At 41.9% G+C, this 26,218-nt stretch overlaps 1 protein-coding gene across 2 annotated transcripts in view; it reads left to right on the plus strand.

Moving 5' to 3' along the window:
* The window catches only part of LOC125458176 (lysine-specific demethylase 3B-like), a 113,574-nt gene that overhangs the window by 41,485 nt on the left and 45,871 nt on the right, over positions 1-26,218 (plus strand). For both annotated transcript variants that reach the window (XM_048543148.2, XM_048543149.2), the window contains exons 7-11: positions 453-552; positions 10,137-10,894; positions 16,850-16,983; positions 18,999-20,368; positions 25,391-25,592. In XM_048543148.2, coding sequence (XP_048399105.1) covers positions 453-552; positions 10,137-10,894; positions 16,850-16,983; positions 18,999-20,368; positions 25,391-25,592 — 2,564 coding nt within the window. The remainder of the gene's footprint in view (positions 1-452; positions 553-10,136; positions 10,895-16,849; positions 16,984-18,998; positions 20,369-25,390; positions 25,593-26,218) is intronic.

Below are 26,218 nucleotides of genomic sequence, written 5' to 3' on the forward strand. Positions count from 1 at the left end.
AATGCTTTAAGATTTGCTCAAGTAGGATGGGAGTTAAACTGTACTGTCTTCTTGCTGTGTGTTGATGCATACTTTTAAGCCATTAAGTGTTTTTCTCTATAGTAATAGCTCTGATTCTCTGATGTTTATTGATGTCATAAACTGGAAATAAGTTTGTCACAATTGATTATTCAAAGTAGAAGGCCAGTTCCAGTAAAAACATTGGGTTTTAGTTTTGTCCTCGTTAAAAACCAAATTCTACATTTAGCTGTGTTAGATGTGTTCTGTGTTGGAGTACAGGATCATTTTGTACTGACAGAATGCTTCATTCGCTTTGAGTTGGGAGGCAATAGGGCGATTTGCAGAAAGGCAACTTATTTTGTGAAACTTAGCTTTTCATAACTGTGGAGTATCATTGTGATTGGGTCAAAGACAGTGACATAATCTTATGGTTAGCCTTTTCGATTCTACAGGTTACTCAAAAACAAGTATCTCAAAACTCCAGAAGTAGACGTAAGAAGGGAATTGAGACCAGTCCACCTTACAGTCCAACTAAAGAAACTGAAGACAAGGGTAAGATCAACTTTTATTGGAAATAATGAGTATGGTGTAGTTGTGGGCCAGTGAAACTATTTATCGTGTTAAAATGGGGAAATTTATTCCAGGCTTGTATTGCCAACTAATGAGTAATCCTTGGGCTATAGTTGTCAAACTTAGCTGTGTGGGGGCCCTCAAAGGAGTATTGGCTGGTTCCCATTTTAAATTTTGGAAGATACTGGCCAACTTCCCAAAGGCAAATTAATTTTATTACTATGTAGCACTTACATGTTCCAAGAAGTCAATAAGAAAAAAACTGACAAACTCGTGGGTACCTCGGGTTTCTCTTTAGGATTCAGGAATCGTGGTTTAAAAGCCTACAGCCTTAACATTTCAATCAGAACCTAAAAGTTTCTCCTTTAAGTCATGATCATTATATGTAGTCACTGTAGTAATCGGGAATAATTGCTTCTGAGCCCCCTCAAAGTTTCCCTGGGACCTCCCTCCAGGGGAAATTCATACAAGACCAGAAGCAGCATTTGAGGAGAAACAGACTGGACAGAAGATGGATATTATGCTTTCTATGACCAGTCAGCATTAATCCAGACCCAGACTTGTTGTGACCTGAGAGGTGTTTTGGAGTTCACTTTGGGGTGATGGAGAGGTTGGAGCCATCGTATGTGCCTGTCTGTGCGTACACTTGCGCACACTTGCGCACAGGATGTGCAGTCATCAAATTCCCCAGTAACTCAGCCTTTAACTCTGGTACCCAGCAACGTCCTGCCTTCCCATCCTTCCGATTGAATTTTCATATATCATTTTAATGTGATACTTTCTTCCGCTGAGAAATACCTAGTGGAGTAGTCCTGCTGAATTCTGTTGTTCCTATTAGTTGGAGGCTGTTCTTTCTGAGAACCAATCAAAAACTTTACATTTTCCACAATGTTTGCAATCTTTGATTTGTCATTTTACGTAATTAGGGAGCTTGTCTGGAGTGGCAGCATAGCCTTGTAGATTCCCATGGATAATGCTCTTTACTTAAAAAGATGTCCAGTTTATCCTAAAATGGCATCTATCTAACTTGCATGAACCGTCCCTGTCCTTTGCTCTTCGTGGGGCTTTGCCTGTATTCCTAGGGCTAGCTCCTGTTTCTCCCAACCTGCACAGAGCCATCACCCTTGAGCGTGACACCACTTTGGGGCATGTCAAGCCACTCCGATATACACGAATTACTGCAGAAAGTCACTAGAGGTCCTCAGACAGCCTCTTCTAAACCCATAACCACTTCCACGTGGAAGGAGAAGGGAAGCAGGTACATGGGACCACCAGTTCCTTCAGGTTCCCCTCTAAGCCACACACCATCCTGACTTGCAAATATAATCACCTTTCCTTCGCTGTTACTGGATCAAAATCCTGGAGTTCCCTCCCGAAGAGAATTGTGGGTCACCTAACGGCACATGGTCTGTAAGGGTTCAAGAAGACAGCTCACCACCACCTTCTCGAGGCATCTAGAGATGGGGCAATAAATACTGGCCAGCCACGAGTGTCCACATCTCACGAGTGAATAAAGATTTTTAAAATCTACCAGTAGATCTTACTTCTTTGTCAGCTTTCTGAGCTAATAGTAACTTAATTCTGGAATGTGCCCTATCCATGATTGTTTATTCTCAAAAGTTCATGGAATCAAAGAAGATCCTTTCACTGCACTGCTCCAATCATAACAGTCTTTATCTGTGAATCAAGCTTTGAAGTCAGTCTGTGATGCATCCCTTAAATCTTGACATCCAATCTAGCTTAGAGCCCCTGACCTAGAGCACTCCGTGGCCTCTGAGAATATCACCTCATCCCATGTGTTTTAAAGAGTAGAGATAAAGTATGAGAGAAGAATAGTTGTATAGTAAAATAGGATCAGAGAGTAGCTGGATAGGGCAGATGGAAAGAAATTCTGGGAATAAACCAACAATCGAGGCTTCAAAAGGTAACAAGGAAAGAAGCAAAGGCTATGACTTAAATGGCATTACGGATACATGGCTGCAGGATGATAGGATTAGATCCTGAATATTGAGGTACACATGACATGAAAAATAGGAAATTAGGTAAGGGACGGCACGGTGGCTCAGTGATTAGCACTGCTGCCTCACAGCGCCAGGGACCCGGGTTGGATTCCACTCTCTAGCGACTGTCTGTGTGGAGTTTGCACGTTCTCCCCGTGTCCGTGTGGGTTTCCTCCCACAGCCCAAAGATGTGCATACTAGGTGGATTGGCCACGCTAAATTGCTCATAGTGTTTAGGGATGCGTAGATTAGGTGGATTTTAGTGGGGTGGTTCTGGATGGGATGCTTTGAGGTTTGGTGTGGACTGGTCGGGCTGAAGGGCCTGTTTCCACACTTAGGGATTCTATGAAAAAGGGTAAGAGGTAGCACTGTTAAACAAATTTGGCATTTGTGCACTAGATGTGAGCAAGATTTAGAATCAGTTTGGGTGGAGATGAGGATTTGTAGAGGAAAGAAGTCACTATTGGGAGTGGGTTGACAGCTGCCCAGAAAATAACCACTGTGGGGCAAAGTACACAAGGACATGTATTGGGTACTTGTGATAAAGGCATGGCAGTAATCATGTGCAACTTTAATCTACATACAGAAAAGCAAAATCAATTTGGCAGAAGTTGCTTGGTTAACAAGTTCATAGAATGCTTTCAGGATAGTTTCTGAGTGCAGCATATTTTGGAACTGACCAGACAGCAGTTTATATTAGTCTTGGTATTCTGTAGTGTGATGGGTATGATCAATGACCTCACCCTAGGCAGCGGCAAACAAAAAATGATTAAATGTTAAAGTCCAAGATAAAATGGTGTGGAGCTGGATGAACACAGCAGGCCAAGCAGCATCAGCGGAGCAGAAAAGCTGATGCTTCAGGTGGAGACCTTTCCTAAGAATTTTTTTTTTCTGAAGGGTCTCAACCCGAAACGTCAGCTTTCCTGCTCCTCTGGTGCTGCTTGGCCTGCTGTGTTCATCCAGCTTCACACTGTTTTATGTCAGATTCTCCAGCATCAGCAGTTCCTACTCTCTTTGTAGAAGTGTTAAAATCCACTTTGACAAGGAGAAGTTTGAGTCTAAGCCTAAATAAGGGCAATCATGTGGGCCTGAAAGCTGAGCTTACTGAAGTGAATTGGCACAGCAGGCTAGGGGTACATCAGGAAAGACACACTGGGAGACTTTTAAGGAGACATTTCAGAATACTCAATAATTATGTGACTACATTAAAGATAAGTTCTAAATAGAGGATCCATCACCTGTGATTAACGAAAAAGGTTTGGGAAAGCATCAAACTTAAGGGAAAAACAATTGTGCAGAGTTGAGTGTCAGGTCGGATAATTAGTCAGAAAAATGGCAGAGATTGATCAAAAGGAAGAAATTAGCATGTGAGAGGAAGTGAGCTGTAAAAGGTGATAGTAAGTGTTTCTGCTGGTCTTTAAAAAGGAAAGGAGGAAGTAAAGTGAATGTCAGTCCTCCAGAGAGTGAGAATGTAGATAGTTGATGATAAGGTGAATGACGTAAACAAATATTTTGCTTTGTCACCAGTACAGAGGATGCATAAAACATTCTAGTATTAGCTATAAACGAGGTGGCAGAAGCAAGAGAGGAACTTAGCAAAATTACAATTACAAAGAAAAGACTACCAAGTCTCTGGGTCCAGGTGGTCTTAATTCTTTGGCCTTTAAAGAAGTTACTGATGAGGTGGTGGATGCATTGGTGTTAATTTCCAAAATTCGTTATTCAGTAGATCAGGCTGGAGGTTGGCTTATATAACCTCTCTTTTCAAGAAGGTAGGGAGGCAGGAAAAGTAGACCGTTCAGCTTATATCTGTCATGAGGAGCGTGTTATCATTGATCAGTGAAGAGATTAAAACTTGTGCACTTAAAAAGGCTTTAGATAATTAGGGAAAGTCAGCATGGATTTGTCAAAAGGAAACTCTGTTTAACCAATTAATTGGTTTTCCTTGAAGGCACAGCTTGCCCTGTGGATAAAAGGCAGCCTGTGCACAACTGTTCTTGGATTTGATAAAGCCCTGCATCAAAGCTTAGTGTAGAAAATAAAAGCTCATATTGTAAAGGATCATATACTAGCATGGATAGAAGTTTAGCTGGCTGGCAGAAAACAGGCAGTTTTATAAATGGGCCTTTGCAGGATGTGATGGGTGAAGTGTTGGCAAGATGTGATGGGTGAAGTGCCTCGGGTCTGTGCCGGGGGCTCAATTTTTACAATGTATATCAATAACTCAGATGAAGAGAGCAAAGGCAAAGGAATAAAAGAATGACGAAAGTAAGATAAGGAATAAAAGAATGACGAAAGTAAGATTAGGCCCAGTCAAGGATAGTAATGGTAAGTTGTGTGTGGAGTCAGATGAGATAGTGGAAGCGCTAAATGAATATTTTTCAACAGTATTCACTCTAGAAAACGACAATGTTGTTGAGGAGAATACTGAGATACAGGCAACTAGACTAGGTGGGATTGAGGTTCACAAGGAAGAGGCATTAGAAATCCATCAGAAGATGAAGATAGATAAGTCCCCTGGGCCGGATGGGATTTACCCTCTGATCCTTTGGGAAGCCAGGGAGGAGATTGCCGAGCCTTTGGCATTGATCTTTAACTCGTCATTGTCTACAGGAATAGTGCCAGACGACTGGAGGATAGCAAATGTGGTTCCCCTGTTCAAGAAGGGGAGTAGAGACAGCCCTGGTAATTATAGACCAGTGAGCCTTACCTCAGTTGTTGGTAAAGTGTTGGAAAAGGTTATAAGGGATAGGATATATAATCATCTAGAAAAGAATAAATTGATTAGGGATAGTCAGCACGGTTTTGTGAAGGGAAGGTCGTGCCTCACAAACCTTATTGAGTTCTTTGAGAAGGTGACCAAACAGGTAGATGAGAGTAAACTGGTTGATGTGGTGTATATGGATTTCAGCAAGGCATTCGATAAGGTTCCCCACAGTAGGCTATTGTACAAAATGCGGAGGAATGGAATTGTGGGAGATATAGCAGTTTGGATCGGAAATTGGCTTGCTGAAAGAAGACAGAGGGTGGCAGTTGATGGGCAGTGTTCATCCTGGAGACCAGTTACTAGTGGTGTACCGCAAGGGTCGGTGTTGGGTCCACTGCAGTTTGTCATTTTTATAAATGACCTGGATGAGGGCGTAGAAGGATGGGTTAGTAAATTTGCAGACGACACTAAGGTCGGTGGAGTTGTGGATAGTGACGAAGGATGCTGTAGGTTGCAGAGAGACATAGATAAGCTGCAGAGCTGGGCTGAGAGGTGGCAAATGGAGTTTAATGCAGACAAGTGTGAGGTGATGCACTTTGGTAGGAGTAACTGTAAGGCAAAGTACTGGGCTAATGGTAAGATTCTTAGTAGTGTAGATGAGCAGAGAGATCTCGGTGTCCATGTACACAGATCTTTGAAAGTTGCCACCCAGGTTGACAGGGCTGTTAAGAAGGCATACAGTGTTTTAGGTTTTATTAATAGAGGGATCGCGTTCCGGAACCAAGAGGTTATGCTGCAGCTGTACAAAACTCTGGTGCGGCTGCACTTTGGAGTATTGTGTACAGTACTGGTCACCGCATTATAAGGAGGATGTGGAAGCTTTGGAAAGGGTGCAGAGGAGATTTACTAGGATGTGCTTGGTATGGAGGGAAGGTCTTACGAGGAAAGGCTGAGGGACTTGAGGCTGTTTTCATTAGAGAGAAGGTGGTTGAGAGGTGACTTAATTGAAACATATAAAATAATCAGAGGGTTAGATAGGGTGGATAGGGAGAGCCTTTTTCCCAGGATGGTGACGGCGAGCACGAGGGGGCATAGCTTTAAATTGAGGTGTGAAAGATATGGGACAGATGTCAGAGGTAGTTTCTTTACTCAGAGTAGTAAGGGAATGGAACGCTTTGCCTGCAACGGTAGTAGATTTGCCAACTTTAGGTACATTTAAGTCGTCATTGGACAAGGATATGGACATACATGGAATAGTGTAGGTTAGATGGGCTTGAGATCGGTATGACAGGTCGGCACAACATCGAGGGCCAAAGGGCCTGTACTGTGCTGTAATGTTCTATGTTCTGTGTTCTATAGTTGCTGAATGCACAATTGACATCCAGATAGGTAGGAAAATGTCTTGAGATGAACATGTGAGTTGTAAATGGATATGAATAAATTAAGTAGGAAAAGCTCTAGCAGGTAGAACATTATATGAAGTTGTTCATTTGGCACAGAGAATGTAAAACTAGATCATTACTTAAACGGAGAACAACTGCAGAATTTCGAGTTAGAGAGATTTATGTTCCTTGTGCATGTATCACAAAATGTTAGCATGCAGGTACAATACATAATCAAGAAAGCGAATAGGATGCCATCCCTTCATATGAGAGGAATTGAATCTAAAAGTGACGTTGTGCTTCAGATATACAAGGAATTGGTGGGATTACATCTTGAATACAGTGGGGAGTTTTGGCCTCCTTATTTAAGAAAGTATGTAAATGTGCGGTGGTGACTTAGAAGAGGTTTACCACACCAGCCAGAATAAGTCAGTTGTTTTGAGGATAGGTTTGACAGGCTGGACTTGTTTCCATTGAGGCTTAAGAGGAGTGAGGGTTGACTTAATTGAAGTATTGAATGTTCCTGATAAGGTTGAAGCGGAAAGAATGTTTTCTCTTGTGGGTGAGTCTTGGACAAGGGACAAGGGGCATTGTTTGAAAATTATTTTTACTGGCTAGAGATAAGAATCCATTTTTGAGGGTTGTAGAAAATAGAACATAGAAAAGTACAGCACAGTACAGGCCCTGCGGCCCACAATGTTGTGCCGTAGAATAATCCTAATCCAAAACTAAAATAACGTAACCTACATTCCCCTCAATTCACTGCTGTCCATGTGCATGTCCAGCAGTCGCTTAAATGTCACTAATGACTCTGCTTCCACGACTACCACTGGTAAAGTATTCCATGCGCTCACAACTCTCTGGGTGAAGAACCTCCCTCTGACGTCCCCTCTATACCTTCCTCGTAACACCTTAAAACTATGACCCCTCGTGGCTGTCAATCCTGCCCTGGGGAAAAGTCTCTGGCTATCGATTCTATCCATGCCTCTCATTACCTTGTACACCTCGATCAGGTCACCTGTCTTCCTCCTTCTCTCCAGAGAGAAAAGTCCAAGCTCAGTCAACCTCTCCTCGTAAGACAAGCCCACCAGTCCAGGCAGCATCTGGTAAACCTCCTTTGCACCCTCTCCGAAGCCTCCACATCTTTCCTATAATAGGGCGACCAGAACTGGACACAATATTCCAAGTGTGGTCTCACCAGGGTTTTGTAGAGCTGCAGCATAACTTCGCGGCTCTTAAACTCGATCCCCCGTTAATGAAAGCCAAAACACCATATGCTTTCTTAAGGTGCCGGGTGTGGTGGGGTTGGAGGGGAGTGTGGAGCGGACAAGGGAGTTGTGGAGAGAGAGGTCTCTCCGGAAGGCAGACAAGGGTGGGGATGGAAAAATGGCTTGGGTGGTGGGGTCGGATTGTAGATGGCGGAAGTGTCGGAGGATGATACGTTGTATCCGGAGGTTAGTGGGGTGGTATGTGAGGACGAGGGGGATCCTCTCGGGGTGGTTGTGGCGGGGGCGGGGTGTGAGCGATGTGTTGCGGGAAATGCGGGAGACACGGTCAAGGCCACTGCGGGGGGAATGTTGCGGTCCTGGAAGAACGTGGACATCTGGGTTGTGCGGGAGTGGAATGCCTCATCCTGGGAGCAGATGCGGTGGAGGAGGAGGAATTGGGAATAGGGGATGGAATTTTTGCAGGAGGCTGGGTGGGAGGAGGTGTATTCTAGGTCGGTGTGGGCGTCAGTGAGCTTGAAATGGACATCAGTTACAAGCTGGTTGCCTGAGATGGAGACTGAGAGGTCCAGGAAGGTGAGGGATGTGTTGGAGATGGCCCAGGTGAACTTGAGGTTGGGGTGGAAGGTGTTGGTGAAGTGGATGAACTGTTCGAGCTCCTCTGGGGAGCAAGAGGCGGCGCCGATACAGTCATCAATGTACCGGAGGAAGAGATGGGGTTTGGGGCCTGTGTAGGTGTGGAAGAGGGACTGTTCCACGTAACCTACGAAGAGGCAGGCATAGCTTGGGCCCATGCAGGTACCCATGGCCATCCCCTTTGTCCATTTTTCCGTCCCCACACTTGTCTGCCTTCCGGAGAGACCACTCTCTCCGCGACTCCCTTGTCCGCTCTACACTCCCCTCCAACCCCACCACACCTGGCACCTTCCCCTGCAACCACAGGAAGTGCTACACTTGCCCCCACACCACCTCCCTCACCCCCATCCCAGGCCCCAGGATGACTTTCCATATCAAACAGATGTTCACCTGCACATCTGCCAATGTGATATATTGTATCCATTGCACCTGGTGTGGCTTCCTATACATTGGGGAAACCAAGCGGAGGCTTGAGGACCGCTTTGCAGAACACCTCTGCTCGGTTTGCAACAAACAACTGCACCTCCCAGTCGCGAACCATTTCAACTCCCCCTGACATTCCTCAGACGACATGTCCATCATGGGCCTCCTGCAGTGCCACAATGATGCCACCTGAAGGTTGCAGGAACAGCAACTCCTATTCTGCTTGGGAACCGTGCAGCCCAATGGTATTAACGTGGACTTCACAAGCTTCAAAATCTCCCGTCCCCCAAAGCATCCCAAAACCAGCCCAGCTCGTCCCCTCCCCCCATTGCATCCCAAAACCAGCCCAGCCTGCCTCTGCTTCCCTAATTTGTTCTTCCTCTCAACCATCCATTCCTCCCACCTCAAGCTGCACCTCCATTTCCTACCTACCATCTCATCCCGCCGCCGTGACCTGTCCATCTTCCCTGGGCTGACCTATCCCCTCCCTACCTCCTCACCTATACTCTCCTCTCTACCTATCTTGTTTTCTCTCCATCTTCGGTCCGCCTCCCCCTCTTTCCCTATTTATTCCAGTTCCCTCTCCCCATCCCCCTCTCTGATGAAGGGTCTAGGCCCGAAATGTCAGCTTTTGTGCTCCTGAGATGCTGCTTGGCCTGCTGTGTTCATCCAGCTCCACACTTTGTTATCTTGGATTCTCCAGCATCTGCAGTTCCCATTATCATGGGTAGGTTCTTGTTGGACAGGGGAATCAAGGATTATTGGAGCTAGTTGGGAATTGGTAATTCAAAATGCAAACTGATCAGCCATGATACTATTGAATGGCAGAGATACAGTTAGAAGCTGAGTGTTCTGCTTCTGCTCCTATTTGTTGTGTTTGCAAATTTCCTTTTTGTGTACTACTGAAAATACATTATGCAAAGCTATGGAGTAGGAGTAGAAGAATTTACTTTTGTAAACCATAACCGTGAGAAACTTGTGACAAAGAAATTTGAGTCAGATATAAGATTTTAGTTGTAGGTTAAATATCCTCCATACTAATAAATCGGACTCATTAGTGAGTGATTGCAAATGACGATTAACTCTGGTTTATTATGAGCATATTAGAAATGTTTGCATTTGTGAGTTGATTGAAGTAGATACATTATTTGGTTGTATGCATATATGCTTTAAATTTATTTATTTTATGTAGAGAAAAGTAAAGATAGTCGGAGAAGAAAGAACACCTCTGATGGAGACAATGAACCTGTGCAAAAAAAGGTGAAGGAGGCAGAGGAAATGGATCCTGACAGCAGCAATGCATGCTTGCTGGCTGCTGGAGGCAATGGTCACAGTCTGCCAAAGAGTGAGAATCTTGATTTGGAGCAAGGAAGCTATGATTCCAAGAGAATTGCTGATTTAGCCTGGGGGAGTGCTGACAGTGCTTCAGATCGATCCCGCTTTGTACCTCAGCCCCAAGCAGGCTTACGCTATGCCACCTATACCAAAGAGAATGGCAGGACCTTAGTTGTCCAGGATGAACCAATACACGGGAAACCTTTTGTACCAATTGGTGCTGCTACTCCCCGGCCAAGTGGAATGTCATTTTCCAGCACAGAATCTCTGAATCCTCAGAACAAGAAGAGTTTACCAACTTCTGATTCGAGCAGAACCTCTGAAATACCTGTTTTGGAGCCTTCAAATCTTATCCAAGATTCTGGAAATGTAAATGTTCAAGCATACTTAGAGACTGCATTGCCAGACCAGGGGATAAAAGAAAACTTTGCAGTTAATTCGGGAACTAAACAGAAAGTTCAGAGTCCGTTATGTGAGCCTCAAGTTGAAAGTATGCAATCTGCTTTGGCGAGCACAACTGCCTTTCAAACCCCACAGGATCACATGCATGCCACTTTGCGAGTTTTCGACTCTCACCAGACTTTCCCAAACCGCGGTGAGGCACATATCTTCGATGTAAGTAGTAATTTTATTCTTTTTTTAAGCGCTAGTTCATTGAATCTTCTACAAAATTAACAGGTTAAGAGCAATCTTTTTCCAAGTTTTCAACGAAACTCTGGGTTACTTACATATATTCTTGCAAACAAGTGCCTTTGTTTTGTCTGTATCAGTCACAGAATGTAAAAATAGCAACTGAAAGAGACCAAACAGACCCCCCGTCCTACCTTTAGTATTTAGGGAATTGTTACAGCAGAATAAAGGCCAATCAGCCCTTTAAATTGTTGGCCGTTTGTGAGTATTTCAGCTTGTCCTGTTTCCCAGTAGTCCTGAAATTTTTTAAAATCTTCAGGCATTTTTCTCATTCCCATTTGAAAACTGCACTTTAATCTCGCTCTTCCACACTCCCAGACAGTATTTTCAAGATTCAGTCACTCGTTGCATAAAAAAAGTTTTTTTTAAATGTCACCTTTGACTTGCTATTAAATTTAAGTCTCTGGTTCTTGGCCCCTTGTCAAAGGAGGAACTTTCTCACTGATCTACTCCATCTGGATAAGTCATGATTTTGAACACTTCTGTCGAATCTCCAGTCTCCTTTCGCCCTTCTCTGAAGAGCACAATACAGTTTCTTCAATCTGTTCAGATAAAAGCATGTTGGGGCCAGTGACCATAATTCTATTAGTTTTGAAATACTGATGGAAAAGGATAGACTGAATCTAAAAGTTAAAAGTTCTAAGCTGGAAGAAGACCAACTTTGAAGGTAGTCGGCAAGAACTTTCAAAAGTTGATGGGGTGGGGGGGCGGTGGAAGTTGGTTGAGGGGGGGTGGGGTGGGTATGTTTGCAGGTAAAGGGACGGCTGGAAAATGGGAAGCTTTCAAAAATGAGGTGAGAGTCTAGAGACAGTGAGTTCCGGTTAGGCTGAAGGGCAAGGCTGATAAATGTAAGGGATGCTGGATGACTAGAGAAATTGAGGTTTTGGTCAAGGACAAGAAGGAAGCAAATGTCAGGTATGGTCAGCAGAAATTGAGTGATTCCCTAGAAGCGTGTAGCGGCAGTAGGAGTATACTTACGAGGGAGATCAGGACGAGCAAAAAGCGGACGTGAGATAGCTTTGGCAAATAGGATGAATGAGAATCCAAAGGGGTTTTCCAAATACATTTAATGATAAAAGGGTAAGTAGGGAGACTAGGTCCCCTTAAAGATCACTAAAGACACCTGTCTGTGGACCCACAGGAGATGGGGCAAGATAGATGATTAGTTTGCATTAGTGTTTGCTTTGGAGAACGAAATGGAAGAGAAAGTGGGAAAAAAACAGCAACATCTTGAAAAATGTCCATATTACAGAGGAGGAGGTGCTGGACGGCTTAAAATGCATAAAGGTGATAAATCCCTGGGACTTGATCAGGTATACGCTGGAACTCTGGGAAGCTGGGGAAGTGATTGCTGGGCCCCTTGCTGAGATATTTGTTTCATGGATAGCCACAAGTGAGGTGTGGGAAGAGTGGAGGTTGGCTAATGTGGTGCCACTATTTAAGAAAGGTGGGAAGGAAGAGCCAGGGAACTCTCGACTGGTGAGCCTGACATCAGTGGCGGGTAAGTTGTTGGAGGGAATTCTGAGCGATAGATTTACATGTATTTGGAAAGGCAAGGGCTGATTTGGGATAGTCAACATAGCTTTGTGCATGGGAAATTTTATCTCAATAACTTGATAGACTTTTTTGAAGAAGTAACAAAGAGGAGTAATGAGAGCAGAAAGGTGCACGTGATCCATGTGGCATTAAGGTGTTTGGCATAGACTGGTTAGCAAGGTTAGATCACATGGAATAAAGGGAGAACTAGCTATTTGGATACAGAACTCGCTCAAAGGTAGAAGACAGAGGATGGTGGGTAGAGGGTTGCTTTTCACATCGGAAGCCTGTGACCAGCGGTGTGCTGCAAGGATCGGTGCTGAGTCCACTGCTTTTTGTCATTTTATGTCAATAATTTGGGTGTGAAAATAGGAGGTATGGTTATTAAGTTTACAGATGACACTAAAATTGGAGGTGTAGTGGAAGAAAGTACCTCAGAGTACAAAGGGACCTTGATCAGATGGGCCAATGGGCTGAGGAATGGCAGATGGCGTTTCGAATATAGAACTTAGAACAGTACAGCACAGTACAGACCCTTCGGCCCACAATGTTGTCCGAACTTTTACCCTAAACCTAAGATCTATCTTACCTTCACCCCTACCTTATACTATCATCCATATGCCTATCTAATAGCCACTTAAATTCCCCTGATGAGGCTGACTCCACTAGCCTCTCTGGCAATGCATTCCACGCCCCATCGCACTCTTGAGTAAAGAACCTACCCCTGACGTCTCCCCGATATCTACCTCCTTTCACTTTAAAACTATGTCTCCTCATAAAAGCTACCTCCATCCTAGGAAAAAGTCTCTGGCTGTCTACTTTATCTATACCTGTGATCATTTTGTACACCTCTTTCAAGAGAAAGTGGGGACATAAACAGCAACATCTCTCATCCTTTGTCGTTCTAAAGAGAAGAGCCCTCGCTGTCTCAACCTTTCCTCGTAAGACCTTCCCTCCATTCCAGTCAACATCCTGGTAAATCTCCTCTGCACCTTTTCTAACGCTTCCACATCCTTCCTGTAACGAGGTGACCAGAACTGGACACAATACTCCAGATGTGGCTAAACCAGGCTTTTGTATAGCTGATACATTAATTTAGGTAAATGTGAGGTGCTCCATTTTGGAAAGGCAAATCAGACTTACCCACTTAATGATAAGGTCCTAGGGAGTGTTGCTGAACAGAGAGACCTTGGAGTGCAGATTCATAGTTCCTTGAAAGTGGATTCGCCGGTAGATAGGATAGTGAAGAACGCATTTGTGTTTTTTGGTCATTACATTGACTGTAGGAGTAGCAAGGTTGTGTTGTGTTTGTACAGGACATTGGTTTGGCCACTATTGGAATACTGCATGCAGTTCTGGTCTCCCTGCTCTACGGGGGATGTTGTGAAAGTTGAAAGAGTTCAGAAAAGATTGACAAGGACGTTGCCAGCGTTGGAGGATTTGAGCAAAAGGGAGAGGCTGAATAGGCTGGGGCTGTTTTCCCTGGAACATCAGATGCTGAAGTGTGACCTTTAGGACTTTCTAAAATCATGAAGGGGATGTACACGGTAAAAAGAACAAGTTTTTTTGGGTGGTCCAAAATTGAAGGGGATAGGTTTAAGGTGAGAGGGGAAGGATTTGAAAGGGACAACTTTTAGGGGCAACTTTTTCACGCTGAGGGTGATGCGTATATGGAATGAGCTGCCAGAGGAAGTGGTGGAGGCTGGTACAGTTACAACATTTAAAAGACATCTGGACGGGAATATGAAGAGGGTAGAGGGATATGAGCCAAATGCTGGCAGATTGGACGAGATTAAGTTTAGCTATCTGGTTGGCATAGACAAGTTGGACAGACAGTCTGTTTCTGTGCTGTATATCTCTATGACATTATAATGGAAGTGCCAAATCCCTGGAATCGATCTCATTTGGATTGCTAAACTTTTAGGGACCGGCAACGGTTGACTCAAATTTGATAGAAAGAGGTAAAGATACAGAATTAAGCTAACTAGGAATATAAAATAGAATATAAAACCTTTTACACCTATGAGCAGAGAAAAATAACTAACCCAAACATTTGTCCCTTGGAGAGAAAGGTAGAGATTCAGCATGTAGAATGAGAAGTGACAGGGATGGTGAACAAGTCTTTTTGTTTTTATTGTAAAAGTCACATTTAAACATTTCTAAAAGGAGCCTGGAAGTAGAAGTTGAATCCTTTTGTCCATTTATATGTTTTATACAACATGAGAGAGGGTGTTAATTGATTGGGCCATCATTGGCCTGGAAATGCACCAAGAACTGTTAACCATCCATCGTAGTTCACGGATCAGGCTGGTGGATTCTGGCCACTCAGGGCATTGTCATGGAGGAATGCAAGCATTTGGATGCCTTCATCACCCTTTTTTTAAAATGCTGCAGTAATGTTCCTTTACTGACAGTGTCCTGTGTGTTGTTACGCCTCACTGGGGTAGCATGATGGAAATCAAGCCGTACTCTTCCTAGAATCATTGCAAACGTTAAAGACATTTAAAAATTACGTTGCAAATCCTAGTTTACCTGAATTCAGACGGGTTGACAAACAGCGTAGATCAGATTTCTGTACTTCACAGGAATTATTATTTATTACATGTAAATTGACTCCAGCTGCAGATAAATAATTATGAAATAATTCCAAGAGTTAAAGCTCCAGTCCAATTGAAAACATGCATACACGCACCTGTGTGAAAGCATACGTGGGTGTTAAGGGCAGAGGTAAAACTGGGAAGGGAGTTCAAAGTTCTCTATTCACACAGTCTGCTGAAATGGTTCATGTGCTGATCAGAATGCTGCTTCTCTGTATTCCTTCTTTTGATGTTTTCACAGTTTTGCCAGAAGTGAAGGTGGCTGGATCACTCTTATAAAAGACTTAATAATTAAAAGCCACAGCTTATAGCAAATGCTGAAGGAAAGATAAGCTTGGTTTTTTCAGGATTTGTGTGGCTTTTACTGCAGAGAACAGAGAAAGCTCCCAAGCTGGTTGAGGCCTGATTACTTCCAACTGCTTTGTACACAGTCCAAAGCTGTTCAGCTATCTGAGAATCAATCACATAGTTGTTGGCAGGCAGCGGACCTTGGTCACCTATAATTGTTTACTGATTTACAGACCAATCAGCTACATTTTGCCAGCTGAATCTTCATTTATATCCCTTGGCTCCAGTTCGTCTGCAAACTGCACTTCAGCTATGCTTGAAAGAGCAGCTGTGTATACAGTGCTTAGTATGTATGTGCTCTTTAAAAATGCAATATATCTGTGGCAATCTTTGGTTTCTAAAACTACCTTTTCCCATTTCATTCCACAATTAAGTCTACAGAAAAATAAAATGCATGATTTTTACTGTATTCCATGTATGTAATTTCGGTCATGTGCAAATGCATCACACTGTGAACAGGAGCAATGATTTTGAATGTGTTTCTGGGGTAAGTCTTAATGCATGATTTCCAATACCAGAGTCATATCTAAAGGTAGATATATTTTTCTGAGGATTGTAAGCTCAGGCTAGTTGAGCATGAGTGGCATGCTGCCATTTGTGAATGACCAAAAGCACAGAAGTGTAACGGCATACAGGAGGCTCATTGTGCCTCTTCCAAACGATCGGATGTGGTGTTGTGTACAGTTCATGGAATGTCGACCTTCACACCTTTCATCTCAACAACACTCATACGTCATATTACTCATTTGTGTGATAGGCAAAATATCTTTTTTGTTAGATGACTGACTGCAGCCTGTTAGTACAGAAAACCATTCATGAATTTACTGTGTGGTAGCAGAATAAGACAGCTGGCTTCACCTAATCAAAATTTTGACACACTTCTTTTCAGCGTAATCTGATGTAGACTGGGCACTGTTGAGGGCCAAGAGTAGTGAACTTATGCCTTTTCATGTGTGTTTGTGGTATGCCGTGAGCATGGTATTTGTTAGCACGCCAGATAATGTTGATATGCCTTATCTCAACATTGTGCTATTTCCAAGGTTGCTAATACTATTGATCTTGTAGCACGTAGGCCTGTAGGTATCCCAATATGCACATTGACTAGTGATTGAGAGTCTTTGGTAGATTGTGCTTATGAACCCATTTTGAAACTTCTTGACTGAGATATTGAGGAAAGGGACCTCTACAAATTTTCAGTTATGGTTTGATGCTCATGAAACTTTTTTCTTTAGTTCAGCAAGTCCTTCAATGACCTCTTATTTGTTAGCTGTCTAAGAAATTTGAAAATTCTGTTGGCTTTCATTGAAAACTGTTGGTAAGGTTTGAAATTATTAACATTTGTTTCTCAAAAGGTCTTTTGTGTGCGTTATTTTTCAAACTATTATTTCCTCCATTTCAGGGAAGTAAGAATCTGCAGACAACTGGTTCATCTGTTCCCGGATCAGAAAAGCCCTTGGGAAATTCTTCTTCACTGGACCCCTCAAAGGACCCATCATTAGCATCAGTACAGCAGACATGTGGTACTGCTAAAGGGTAAGGAGAATTTGGTAGTCTGTCATTAGAATCAGCTTGTTTAAAAGAATTCTAATAAATTTGTCAGGCTTGACGTTTGCCTAATGCTTGTTGGCACCCAGTCTTTCCTCAAAATCTTGAGATTAGTAATAATGCTGTTTTGTTTGTAAGTGAGAAAGCATTGAATTGTATAACCACAAAAAACAAATATTCAGTGTGAAGCTATGATTTGAGAGCACCTTGTTTAGAATCCACAATGTTCTTGCTGGAGATACTTTGAGACAGTACAGCAAATCCAGTAACAGGAAAGTATTTAATAATACATGACTGTTTGTCTTGGTTTCCCTCAGACTCCTTTTTCAGTTGCTGCGTCTGTCGTTTGCAGCATATACAGTGGCTAAGTCTTTAGATTTGAATTTTATCTGATGGTGGAATCACCTAACTAAATAGTGCTTGTGCCTCAACTCCCCAGGAGGAGCGGAGACAAAGATGTTGTTAGCAACAAGTATTCCTGGCTATGGTGGCAAAAGTTTAGAACCTTTTTTAATTAACCTTCCCAAGATGTGACATTTTTTGTGGGTTGATCAAGAGCTCAAAATGTTTTAAAACAATCTTGCTCATGAGCACAGTCTGCTAGTAATTGGGCAGTTATTTTTAAGAAAAGGATGACCTATTTTTATGCTGTTTGTAGTCTCAACATTTGTGTCCTAGATATGTCTAGCTAAATTTAGATGGAGTAACCTAAAAGTGAAGAGTATGGAAGCAAGCAACTGATACAGCAGCACTATCAATTCTTTGGTGCACCTTCGCTATTTAAAAATAATACCAACATATGAGTTAGGAGCAGAAGTAGGTACATTGGCCCGTAAGCCTGCTCCAATGTTCAAGACCATAGCTGATTGTTTTTGTTTCAAATTGAACATTTCTATTTCTGATAGCAGTCGATTCTTGTAATCTGCCTCCGTCTTAAACGTATTAAATTACCTCCCCACGGCCTTCTGAGACAGAGTTCCAAAGTGTCTGAAACCTCAGGCAAGACAAATTCTTTGTCTGTTGTAAAAAAGGATCCCCTAATTGTAGAGCAATACTCCCTTAGTATGGACTAATCAGTAAAAAGAAATGCCCTTTATACACTCAATCAAGTTAACTTTCATTCTTCTTAGCTCCAGTGAAACAAAGCCCCATCATTCCAACTTATAAGACAACCCACAGTTTCTTGGCGACCCCTTTCCTGCTGCTTACCCATAAACTCATGTTTTCTAACCATGTTTCTATCATTCTTAGCTTGCTATTTAAATCAACAAGAAATGGTTGTTTGTGAACTATCACCAGTGATGTGAATCAAAAATTACAGCTTGTAGAGAAACTGGAAAGTTTCCTGGGTGTTCCAGCCTGACATATTGCCATGTAGTTGTTCGCATTGTCGTATGCTTTCGAGGAAGTACTTGTGCTGTAGTATACTTTGAGCACTACTGAGCCATATTATGCTTTTGTTGTATGTTTTTGTAAAGTATAAATGTATTAAGCTGCTGATGTCTGTAGTTTTCAGGTTGAAAATAAACCTACCACTCTAACTGTGCATGAAAATCAGTCTGAACAGTGGAATATAATGACCTTGTAAGAAAACAGTCCAGGTTTAACCATACGTAAGAAATAAGATGCAGTTTTGGATTTTTATTAGTGTTTCAAAACCACATATAAAAACAAAAAGTGCTGGAAATGTTCAGGCGACATCTGTGGAGAGAAACGAGCATTCCTATTTCAGGTCAGGATGACTTTTCAATACTGTCTGACCTTGAGTATTTCTAGCATTTTCTGTTTTTATTTAAAATTTCCAGCATCATCAGTATTTTGCTTTTGTCTAAAATCTACATACCTTATATAAATACATTTTAGTGTAGTAATAGTTTTAAAACTTTGAAAGGTCTTTGACTTCCATAATTTTCTTCAGTGTTTCTGTGTTGCACTGTTGAGGTTAGTCTATAGTTTACTAATTCCATTTCCTAAATTACTGCGTATTTTCTTTGCATCTTCAGGGAACCGTTAAAAAAGTGGTGTGCAGATCCTTGCCAAACACTAAATGAGGGAGCTTTAACCGAAGACAGTGCACTTCAAATATCAATTAAAAATCAAGCCCTTCTGGAAGAGCCAAAGAGAAATGGTAGTGAGGGAACGAATGGATCGTTTGACCAAGAGAACAAGTCCTTCGGATTTGGATTTGGCAGGAATGTGTCTGATGAATCTGACAATAAAGCTGGCACCAAAATCTCCATGGACTCGGGCAGCCTGTCAAATAACTTGTTTTTCCAGTGTATGCCTCAGAATGTTCCACAGAGCAACTACTTCACTGAAATCTCTGAAAGTTTATCCAATGATCCTCTCAGTTTCAATTCTTTTAAAATGGCTTCTGGTACCACAAGCCAGAAAAGTGGTATGGCGCAGGCAGTTGGAATTCCTGTTGGGTTGCATGCAGGAAGTAAACATGGACAAGATACTGAGAAGAAGAACCCTCCTGGGGCTGCTGAGTCCATGCCAACACTAACTCCAGCTTTTCCACGGAGTGCTTCTAGTCTTCAGTTTCTTCAGTCTGTTCAACCACCAGACCTTCTCAAGGAGGAAACGCCTATCGTTCCAGGAGGCAATCCATTCCTTGGGTTTACAGATCTAAAGGGAAATGTGGATAATTTGCCCACAAGCAGATCACAATCAAGTCTGTTCAGAAGTGATTTAATACGGCCTGCAGCTTCCACGCCTGCGTCGGTTATTGTGAAACCCCCAATGTTGATTAACTGGAAGAAGCCTGAGAAAATGACATCGGATGTAGGTGGCAACAAAACTGAGCTTCCAAAGACCTTTTCACCTCCATTTTCCTCTCCACAAAAGACATCAATTTTAGGTACTACCAGACCAGAGTCTCCTGAAACCCCATTTGCTGCAACCAATATTGAGATGCCAACCTTGTCCACAAGTCCAACTGGAGATCATAGTGCAGGAAACCTTGCAATCCCAATTTCTGGTTCTGTAATTGCAGACAATCCACATCTGCAAACTGTCTCAGACACTCCCAATTCTGGCAAGCAGCAGCAGCAGCCTCTGTTTGCCATTAATGTATCTGATAATGGCCTTGATGGTTCACCCAGTCAGCAGTCCCAGTTCGATCAGAGAAGGTTTGCTTTAGATGAAAGAAGCTTGGGAATAAAGCAGGACTCGGATTCAGCTACCGACAGTGATTTATCAGATCTCAGTGATTCTGAGGTGCAAATGCGATTGCAGTCAAAGACTGGTTTAAAAGGATATCTGTCTTACTTGCATGAAACAAGACAGCCAAATGGTGAAGGGAACAAGGAACATATAGGAAAGGGGAGAGGGCGTGGGAGAGGACGGCCTCGTGGAAGACCTCCAAAAAGTGAGTTCACAGCACTATAAATAAATGAGGTTGAATTTGCAATAACTCCAGTGAAGTGGATAAACTTAGATTTCGTTTACATTTTATCTATCCAAGTGGTGGGCTGATGAGTTGCACATTCTGGCACCAGCAGTTGGCATCCCCTTCGGATGTTGTTTTTACCTACTCACATAGCAAATGATTGTTCAGTTCTTTGTTAGGCTGGAGACCAAATTTCCAGAAGCAGTGTTGTTTTTTGTGTATTGGAACCATAGATGTCATTTTAATGGTAAAGCGTACATTTTAGGAAGACAACTTCTTGCTTTTTATTTGTTGGATTTTGAAATCTTTGGATGTCTGATATCTTTCCATCAATATCTTTCTGTAAAACCAATTGCAGGAGTACACAGGGTATTTAAAACTAGCCATTTGTCCTTTGCAAAACATTGATTGCATTAACTGGAGAGGAGAGTATTATTTGCTCTAAATTTTCGATTGAAACATTGTGCGCAAGTACAAATGTGCATTTTCTGGTTGGCTACTCCTGTGACTCTAGAGAAATCCAATGGCATTGAAGTTACGGACTTATCCACCTTTCTAATGTTAGACAGGGAACCCCAGTTTACGAACTTCTGACTTACAAATGCTTGTATTTAGAAATTTGATCCTGTGTGTTGGTATGAGTTTCACGATCTGACAACAAACCCTTCCTCTATTTATGAACGGCCACTTTATATTGATCTTCATTGCGTACTGACTTGCGTACAAATTAACTTGCAAGCAGACTCAAGACCAGAGCACTTTTGCAGTTCAGGCACTGCTTGAAAAGTGTTATGTGCCTGGTGCTGACAGCTTCTAAACAGAACAAAGGCCCCTTAATTGGTATTCAAGTGTTTTTCCCTGATTACTGCTTTTATAACAGAAAAAATACACCAAGCTGTCCATAACAGAATAGATGATGATTCTGTTGATGAATCCTGGAGCTATTATTGCCCTGATGAGTTCTTTCTTAGAGGGAAAAGATATAGATTTGTTTTGGAACTTCTGGTTTACAAAGACTTTATTTAACCACTAAAGGTGCTGGCAGACTCATTGATTTCATGAGCATCACTGCATCGGAGTTGAGTGATGTGGCGTGATGTTTGGAAAGGGTTGCAAATCCGCATTCAGCAATATATGTTAATTCAATATGCTTGGGTGGCCAGACTGTTAATCGTTTGCATCTAGCTGCTTAGGAATCATTCTGCTTTATACAACGAGGCTCTCTATCTCTAAATTTAATCTCTTTCCCTCTGGACGTGACTTTGCTTCTGGGTCATGAGTGTTGACTGTAAATATTATTCAGGATTGTGCAGCACCACAGAATTATGTGACACCTGCAGCAAGCTAAACTAGATTCAGCAGCAAGTCTGTGTACTATTCATGACACCAAGTGTTTGAAATGCTAATTTGAAGTGGAATAATGCTGCTCCTGTTTTGAGAAGGATAGCTGCAGTTTCAATTCTATCCAGGCAAAGAAGTGATTACACAGCTTGTGCCTAGCTGGAACTGTAATTGCTCTATTTCAGAGGGCTCTGTATTTGCATATATTTCTCAATAACTAGGAATTTAAGTTTTATTTTGCAGTTGAGGACCTTCTCTTAAGACATTGCAATTATTTTGGTTTCTAAAACTGGGTTCATGCTGGCAGCTGCAAATAAAAATATAGCAAAACAGGTGTATTGAATCCCACTCTTCTAATTGCATCGTTTAGAAAATGATAGTTATATGCTAATGAGGAATTACCTTTATTTTAAGTTTGTCCAAATTGACCCGTTCACTTACTATCTTCTGGGTAATCCAGGATGGAGGACAGGATAAATTGTGGCTGTGAGACCTGCTCCCTTTTTAAATATTTTTCAGTGTTAAAGTTAATTTCCTTGATTTCTTGGAGTAGTAATTACTGTTGTACAAGCTATTGCATAGCTTTGGAACTTTGGAAAAGAAAGATCAAAACAAGGATACTTGAAAATGGGAGGAAAGAGGAAGAGCAGTTAATCAACTGCCAGAGGAAGTGGAGCCTGGTACAATTACATCATTTAAATGGCACCTGGATAGGTATATTCATTGGGATGGTGTAGACAAATGTGGGCTAAATGCTGACAGATGAGACTAGATTAATTTAGGATATCAGGTTGGCATGGACAAGTTGGACCAAGGGTCTGTTTCCCTGTCTATGATTGTAATTCATATTGAAATCAGTTTCTAAATAACAAGAAGGATATTTCAACTTCCATGGGAGAATTTTTGAAATGTGGCAGAAGTTTGGTTGAGATTTGCATGACACGATGAATCTACAGAGGGATGTAGACAGGATGAGTTAGCAAAGTCTTGACAAGTAGAATACAATGTGAAAATGTGATGTTACGCACATTGTTAGGAGGAATAGAGCAGCTGAATATTACCTACATGAAGAAAGCTGCAGCATTCTGGGATTTGGTGCCCTTGTACACGAGCTGCAAAAGGCTAGCCCCAAGTTCAGTGGGTAATGGGAAAGGAAGGTGGACTGCAGGCCTTTACTTTGGAGTATAAAATTATACAGTTCCTACAAAAACGATCAAAGGCACTAGTCAGATCCTGAAATACTGTTGTACGTTTTAGTTTATTTAATATATACTGGCAAAGGAGGCAGTCCAGAGAAAGTTCACCAGGTTCAAACAAAAGCAGAAATTTCTAGAAAAAATCGGGTCTGCCAGCATCTGTGAAGAAAAAAAGTTAGCATTTTCAGTCCAGTGACCTTTCTACTGAACTGAATCTGGGTATGGAGAGATTTTCTTAGGAGGAAAGATTGAGTAGGTTTGCTTGTAGCCGTTGGAGAATGAGATGAAACAAGACCTTGTTGAGACATATACGATTACACGGGGCTTGACCAGGTTGATGCAGAAAGGCTGTTCCCCCATGTAGGAAAGTCTAAGATGAGAGCACATAGTCTTGGAGTAATCAGTCTCCCAATGAAGACAGATGAGGATTTTTTTCTCACTATTGACAGTGAATCTGGAATTCTTACCGCAGAGGGTTGTGGAGGCAGGTGGAGACAGAATTTTAATCAGTGAAGGAAATCAATTGTTACTTGAAAAAGGCAGGAAAGTGGAGTTGAGAATTATCAGATGAGCTGTAATCTCATTGAATAATGGAACAGACTTGGTGGGACAAGTGGCTTACGTCTTATGGCATTATGGAGATGTAAAGAGGAAGTAGGTTAAATTTGGAAGGTGAGTTTTCAAACAGTGTTTCTTTTAAAATTGTTACAGCAAGCAACAAATGGGGAAGACACTTGAGCTCAAGCAGCTTCTAACTGTACTTGGCAAAAGCCATTTTCGCTATACAGCTAAGTGGAGGTACAGTATTGTAGGCTTTCCATGGTCAACTGCAGTCCATATTAAATAACTGCTGAATCAATGGCATGGGAACTGTTCTATATAGGTGTGAAAGGGTTAAGATTTGATTGAGTTCTGTAAACACCATGCACTGTGATATTACAAGGGCTTGAACAAAGTAAGGAAATAATGTGCATGAGACAGACCAGGGACTTGTGTAGTCTTAACTGTTGTCCTTTTAATTTATGACTTGTAATCTGTAAATAATTGCAGTCAAAATATAATAAACTTTATATTATTTACACAACATCTATTCCAGTTAGATCAGCAAGATTTTTCCAGTTAGATCAAAAAGGTGAATATCCTTAACCACACTAAGCCACTTTGGGCTTTAAGAAATCCACACACAACAGAACTTAACTGCCATTTTTAGAAGAGCGTAAACACGATGAAGTCAATGTCTTAAAATATCATTTAAATGTAATTTGAAACCTGGTAACTCGTATGCTTCTGAGGAACAGGTGATTTATAGTCTAAAGTCACCAATTTCTCCTGACCATGCTACATTTGCCAGATGTCAAGTTGCACACAGATAATATTTCCAGACTTTGAACTGTGATTTTCAAAGCTGTTCACCACTGATGGTTTTCCTTGCCTTGTATCTGGACATGTTGTGGGTTAACTGATTGGGATGATTGCTAGACTTTGTCACCACCAATGCTATTATATCATGTGATTCATACCAGGAAGGAAGAATTTGAACTAGGTAGACTTTAGCTTTTTTTAAGTCTCTTATGGGAAATAGAATTTTTTTTTAAAGTGTGTCCAGTTCACTTTTTAGCCTTGTGATACTTTTATTCCCATTATTGCACCTTTTCATCACTTTGCAGAACTCAGCATGAGAGCTGACTGATCTGAAATATAATGGGGCAGAGAAATATGCTGATGGCATTCTTTACTGAAAGAAGGGATATGGTGTGATTCGACATTGAGAATCATCACTCTGTAGAAACTTTAATTGAACTGTAAAGAGGGAGCACTGGAAAAACTTGGCTTGTCTGACAGCATCTGTAGAGAGAGAAGAGGAGTTGCTGCTTGAGCCTTCAAGTCTTCAGATGAAGTCATTGAATTTGAAGTGTTAACACTCTTTTTCTACCTCTACAGATGCTACCAGACTTGCTGAATTTGTTCCGCACTGTTTTTATTTCAGATCTCCAGGATCCAGTATTTCGCTTCTATTTAGTTTAACTGGATCAGATCCATAAATATTGTGGCTGCAAGAGCAGATCAGCTGTGAATTTTGTGGCAAATGATTCACCAACTAATCCTGCAAAGTCTGTCCGCAGTCTGCAAGCCACAAGTCAGGAGTGTGAAGGGATACTCCCATCTGTCTGGATGAGTGCAGCTGCAACAACGCACAATCAAAATCTTTACCCCCCTCCTGAGAAGACTGTGGCTGTATTTGTATTAATGGACTACATGGCTTCTGGAAAGTGGTTCACGATTGCCACCTCCAGGCTATTGAAGGAAACATGTAATTACTGGCCCCCAATCCATATTTTTTTGTAACAAGCCCTCCAGTATAGTAGGTGACTAAAAGTACAGACTTGATTGGTATTTTTATTGATGAATTTTCTCCCATGTATAAGTAATGAGTTTTTTATTTAGTTTCTTTTCTGTCCATCAGTTTCTGTTGATCAGTCGGTTTTGAAAGATATGTGTAAAGTGAGAAAGCTGAAGCAGTCTGGAGAATCCTTCTTGCAAGATGGTTCATGTATCAATGTTGCGCCGCACCTACACAAGTGCAGAGAATGTCGTTTAGTGCGTTATCGAAAGTTTAAAGATCATGATGAATCAACAGTCTCCTGCCGTTTCTTCCACTTCAGAAAGTAAGTAAACAGATCTATCAGACAGTAGATGTCAAAATGGGCCTGGTAGCCTCCAGGTGAAAGGGGCATTAAGAAGGCTGGAGGGGATGAAAGGGGCAGAAAGGGTGGGGGAAGGAATTTGGCTACACCAAGGGTGTAGAGGGAAAGAAGGAGGCTCCTAGGTGAACAAGGGTAGTAAGAGGGAGCTCTAAAGGATAGTGTGGATGAAAGACTAAGGGGCTGTAAAGGAGGGAACGCACTTTCAATTAACTGCGTCACAAAGGAAGACTTTATGGGCCAAAAAACTTGAATTCTTTAAGGGAATGAATTCCTTGCAAATGAATGTGGAATCTCTCACTTAAGACTACAGACCATCTGGTGTTGCTTAATTGGAGATTGAGATCTGAGATGCTGAAAAAATGATACTAGCTGTCAGGTTAATATCACCCAGTCTCTGCATTGAAATCAAGCAAGCTGTGACCTCGCCATTTCTGAGGACAGTGAAAGTGAAAATGCTTTGCATTGTTTACGTACAAAAAGTTTGTGTTATTTTGAGGAATAGAAAAACTTGTGTTTGTTTGCCATTGTTAGCACTGGTGTCTAAACCATTTATGCTAAAGATGAAAATGGAAATAAGTCCAAATTTA

Source organism: Stegostoma tigrinum, chromosome 13, assembly GCF_030684315.1.
Source record: "Stegostoma tigrinum isolate sSteTig4 chromosome 13, sSteTig4.hap1, whole genome shotgun sequence".
Lineage (NCBI taxonomy): Eukaryota > Metazoa > Chordata > Chondrichthyes > Orectolobiformes > Stegostomatidae > Stegostoma > Stegostoma tigrinum.